The following is a 5,417-nucleotide window of genomic DNA, read 5'->3' on the forward strand; positions in this document are numbered from 1 at the left end:
CAGATGTTCTTTGTTTCCTCATTAATAACAGTGGGGAAAGTGGCTGTAAGAGGAGGTGGTGAGAAGGTAACTGATGTTTAACCAAAGCTCTGCAGACCAAGCACCGCACAACAGGAAAAGGACTGGTTGAGCTTTCAAAATAAAATAATAAACCCAGCCAGTTTATTGCTGGTTTTTTAAATTCAATTATACCTGTGCATCTGAACACAATAAATCAGACTGTGGTTGAAAAGAATTATTTGATATTAACATATTAATTTATCTTCATTTTATTGGTTGCTCAACCCTGGGACCTTTGGGCGGTAAACGGGTCAGAAAATCCGGAGCATGGATGAATAATTAATAAATGAATAATTAATCAGTAACTCATTTAAACTTCAGTCTGTGTCACCAGGATGAAATATTGTTTTTAAAAGCAGTTTAATAGTTGAGTTCTGGGTTTTATTTTGAAGGTCTGTGACGGATACTTCCTGCTGCGTTCAGGGTAACTTGACAGCGTGAGTAAATTCGGGAGACTCCAGAATGTGGCATTCAGGGAGAGGAGGGAAAGCTGGAGCAGCGCGTCAACCCGAACCCGTTTAAAGGAGCAGAACCGGACCTTCAGTCTGGAACTGTTTCACTAAATGACAGGAATCCGAGGCTGGTGTCTTCTGGGATCTTTTTAAGGCGCGGGAAACTGGATGCTTTCTGGAATATTCAGTCCGGGAATGTCGCCACTTTTCCAGCTCCTTGTTGGAGTTTTCCCACATCTCTCCGCTGCAGTTTGGTGGATTTAAAGTTCAGACCGCTCTGTGAGGAAGGTGAGTCTGCTTTCAGGAGGGGTCGGGTTTTTTCTTGCTCTGGTTTCAGGAAAAAGGGTTCTTTCTGGGTCGGATCTAAGTTCGGTCCGAAGGTCGGCGGCTGGAGCCTTCCTGTTGTGTTTACGTGCCTGAACCGGGTCGTGATTTCCAGCTTCTCCGCTGCCTTTGAGTCCAGACTTAGAAAAGTGAAAGTTTTTCTGTTTGTGGTCCGTTTCATTCTCTGAGAGAAGAAACAGACTCAGAAGGTTCTGCTCCTGGGAGTGGATCCACTAAGCCTGCAGGACTGACGGAACCGCTCCGTTACATAACACCTCAGACTGGATCAGGGTCTGATCCAATGAGATCAGATCTCTCAGGGGACCTGGATCACGAGTGAAGCTGTGATCTCCTCTTCATCATGGAGCTGCTGTGGACTCTGAGGAGGGTTCAGGGTTTGTTGTGGTGTAATTAGAGCCTCCTGTCATCTCACCTGTGACAGGTGTGTTTGTGTGAACTACGGAGGCCCTGAGGGGCAAAAAAAATCACACTTCACTGGCCTTGAAGTTCTTTATAACAGTTTCTTTTACTGATGCATCTCAGTGCGTTAGAATATCTTCCATAAGTTCATTTATTTCAGGAAGTATTTGAAAAGTTACACACAGAGACACACACTGTGATTTTAAAAGACTCAGGCTTATCTAACCCTTGGCAACCCCACAGAGTGCTGTAAAGGAAAGTTGAGTGGAAGGAAAACCTGTGGTAAAATATGGCACAATCAACAGGAATAACTACCTCATCACTGACCTCAGACAGCATGGATTCTATGCCTCTCCACTCTGGGACCCGATTCCACAGACTTTAGACAACTGAAGCACAGTCCGCTTCAGTTTTTCTCTGTAAAACGTTTCTGACGTTGTCTCGGATTCAGCAGTGGTTCAACACCAGGACTGTGACAGCTGTAGCTCGTGTCCTGGACACGTCTGTATGTGGTGGATCCTGAAGCTGTGACTTCAGCTGAAATCCACACCTTGTTAAAACTCCTGAATGGGCTTTCCTTCACAATGCTGTCGAGGTTGCAGTTATCCCTGCTGCTTGTGAACATCTTCCTTCCACTCAGTTTTACATGTTGGACCTGTGGTCAGGAAACTCCCCACTTCTGAAGCCAACTAAATGGGAGCAACTCTGAGAACGGGTCACCATCAGTCTGGACCTGGTCCTGGAGATTAGAGAACTTGATGTATTTCAAAATAAAAGCCTTTGGAAGCCGCTCGGTCCAATCTGACAAAACGAACAGCTAAGCAGGAACATTTGTGGAAACCAACGTTTTAGATCTGCAGAATAATGGACTGGTTTCTGCTGCATGAAGCTCTGCAGCTTCACAACAAACTGAGCAGAACATGAACTGAAGGGCAGCAACCGTCTGGACTGTGGGTCCAGATGGTTCCAGCAGCTTCACTGATGTTTTCTCACAGAACAATGATGGTGTTTTTAGATGTTGTTTCCAGAAACGCTCTGAATCTGCTGGGAGGATGAAGATCAGAACAAATGGAGACACAAATAAGACCTGGGATGTGATCAGACTTACGTTTTCATTGAGCTGTTGGTGCTTCTTCATCCTCATCTTCACATTTTCCTGTTTTCTCTCCTCTCAGGCTCCCGGCCCTCACCTCCTCCTCAGAGCTCCAACTCATCCTGGAAACATCATCTCCTCACCGACGGTGAAGCCCAGGAATTAGTCGGTGGATTTTGTGTTTCCTGCTGTCAGGTGTGAAAGGAAGAGGAGTCCCACCTGAGGCTGGTTCCTGTTGCTCAGGATGATGGTCTGAGGAGGAAGAGGAGGAGGAGGGATTCCCAGTGAAGCCGGTCGCATACGAAGAGGAGGAGCATGGGGAAGGAGCAGGAGCTTCTCCAGGCGGTGAAGAGTGGGGACCTGCTGTCCACCCAGAAGCTTCTCTCCAAGCTGAAGAGCAACCGGAACAGTAAGTCCTGACCCAGCTGTATGGATCAAGGCGGTAATGATGAAAGCATGAGGTTCTGAGCAGGGTTTGGTGGATCCATGGTCTGGTTCATTTTATTAAATTATTAGGTTAGAGATAAAAAGCTCGATCTTCTCTCTGCATCGCTTCAGACTGCCATTAAAGTTCTGCTTACACCTTTTGCCTTGGTTCTAGTTTAGTTCTGGACCCTTAGTCCACGTTCTTCTGCTCCTCAAACATAGTTGAAGCCAGGGAACATCTCCCTGGTTGGAAGGTAGATCCAGGAAGCTTCATGACGTTCTGCCGGCAGCTTCTTGTTTCTTTGGCTGAATCTAAAAATTCTCACAGTTACCAGTTTAGCTTCTTTCTGAACAAACTGGGACGGAACCAGGATTCTGGTCTCGAGCAGATGGGCAGCACCTGAAAGTTAAAGCTCTGAAACTGGACCTGAGAGATCCATCCTCCTTCTGTGGTTCCAACCTTTCATCCTCCAGGGAAACAAGAAGGTCTCTCTCGACAGATGTTTAGCTGCATGGTCACACTCTAAAGCTCTGTTTGGATCTTCTGCAGATGGAAGTGCTTCATCTAAAGTTTAATTTACAGAACCTCCAGATAAACGTTGCTGAGATGAAACCACGTTTGAAGTTCAGGCACTTCAAACCGCACGCTGCTCGTTGTTTTGGCTTTAAGAACGTGTGTGAAGTCTCAGAGTCAGGATGCAGATGTTCAGATGTGGCAGATGACGAGGTCGTCCTCCTCCCTCAGGGGCTTCCTGCTGTCTGGTCCTTCAACCCGTCCCATTGTTCTCCACAGCGGATCCATCACCTAAACACGGCATCTTTTTAAAACAGGTTTGGGATCGCTGAGGCTCAGACCCATCGGAGCTCATCAGCTGAACTCAGATCTCTCCAGGATGAAGTTCTTCTATGTTCTGAGACATTCATGGGATTTTAGAGGAACCGTTTGACCTCCTCTCTGCATCTGGAGCTTCAGTTTCCCACCAGCAGTTACTAGAGCGGTTTTATTCAGGATTATGATTTGTAGCTTTTGTAGCTCTGCTGTTTACAGTCAACACTCTGCAGAGACCGGTTCTGTAAACCCATAACCACGTCTGAGGTACTGCTGGAGAAAGTCTGGGAGTGGTTCTTTGTTGGATCTGTTTACAGGGTGACTGAAGGATTTTAGAGTAGGTTCTGATCCACATGCTCATGTCTGGAGGAAATTCTAACCCATCCTCCTTGATATTACAGACTGGTCATGTGGTTGGGAAGAGATGCTGTCATACTCTGTTATCTGAGGTAGGGGAGAACATGTAGGGCCCTGAAAACGGAGCCTTGAGGAACCTCTTGTGGGATTTTATGGGCTGTTATTTATGATTGAATTAGACAAATTAGTTCTGATCCAAATTGTAAAGCTATTAAGTCGAGAAAAACAATAACATCAACTCACATAATTAAAGAGAAAATGTGATGTTTTCAGAGCAGACATCCTAATTGACACATAATACAGCTTGCTTAACATATCCTAAAGTTTGGACCTCTGGTATTTGGGCCCAGCACGGAGAACAGGTTCATCAGTCAGAATTCAACAGTAATTGATGTTCATTATTAGAGATACGAGGATAGAACCTTGAGGAACTCCACAGTAAACAACCTTTGGAGCTGGCTGGAGCGGATAACTGCAGTCTACCTTTTGAGGACATTTTCTTGTTTTGGTTCTGGTTCTGGAAACTTCATCTGCGGGTTAGGGTTAGGTTTAGGCTTCTCTACCTTCTTAGTCGTTTGTGATTTAGGTCCAGGCTGTTTTGGGTGCTGGTTCAGAACTAATTATTGCCTCTGAATAAGCAACTACTCCTAGTTCTGGGACACATTCAGGTTCTGGGACTGGCTCTGAACCTTCACCAGGTCTGGTGTTGTAGTTAGTTCTGCTGGTGTGACTGTTGCTGGTTCTGGAAGATGTTCTGGAGCTGGTTGTTTCAGGGACAGATTCTGTCCCTGAAATTATATGTAATTATATTAAAGAAACGATAGATTCAGTTCTGGGCTGTTTCTGTATCTGTTGATCTATTTCTCCTCCGTTCAGTTATTAATGAATCAGTTGAATAAAAACCATCTGCAGCGGATTTTAAGTTCAGATTTTATCCGAATGTTTAATGAAACCCAAACTAACCCGGATCAGGATCTTCCAGCTGCAGAACCTTTGTTTTTCCCTAAAATCCCGTTTCCTGCAGCGTTCCTGCTGACAGACTGGGAATAACTGAGTCATCCTGGACACCTCCAACATTCAGAGCTCGGCTCACGCTTACAGGAAGAGGCAGAAGCAGGTCGTTTCCTCTGGACCGGGCTGATCCAGAGTGTGTGTGTGTGTGTGTGTGTGTGCGGGGGCACAGTTTTGAGGGAAAGTGTTAAAAGCTTTCAGGCAGTCTGTGAAATTCAGCCTGTGTGTTCAAGCTGCTGCTGTTTGCTCGTCAGCTCTGAACCTTGGCCTGAGCTGCTCCCCTCTGGGCTCCAAACTGGACCCGTCTCACCTCAAACAAAGCTCCTGTGTTGGGGCTCAGGGGCCCCTCAGGACCCCTGGCTGCCTGGAACTCAGTCAGGAAGGTGAGCCAACTTCAGCGAGACATCATCTCTGAGCTCCATCAGAAAACAGGAACTGAAAATGT

The 5,417-nt window shown here is 46.1% G+C and overlaps 1 protein-coding gene across 1 annotated transcript in view; it reads left to right on the forward strand.

The window, feature by feature from the left end:
* Positions 1 to 288: 288 nt before the first annotated feature.
* LOC124864110 (caskin-2-like) overlaps positions 289 to 5,417 on the forward strand; it is a 60,731-nt gene continuing 55,602 nt past the window's right edge. The window contains exons 1-2 of the mRNA XM_047358740.1: positions 289 to 800; positions 2,432 to 2,758. Of these exons, the coding sequence (XP_047214696.1) occupies positions 2,665 to 2,758 (94 nt within the window). The 5' untranslated portion in view covers positions 289 to 800; positions 2,432 to 2,664. The remainder of the gene's footprint in view (positions 801 to 2,431; positions 2,759 to 5,417) is intronic.

Source organism: Girardinichthys multiradiatus, chromosome Y (genome assembly GCF_021462225.1).
Source record: "Girardinichthys multiradiatus isolate DD_20200921_A chromosome Y, DD_fGirMul_XY1, whole genome shotgun sequence".
NCBI lineage: Eukaryota > Metazoa > Chordata > Actinopteri > Cyprinodontiformes > Goodeidae > Girardinichthys > Girardinichthys multiradiatus.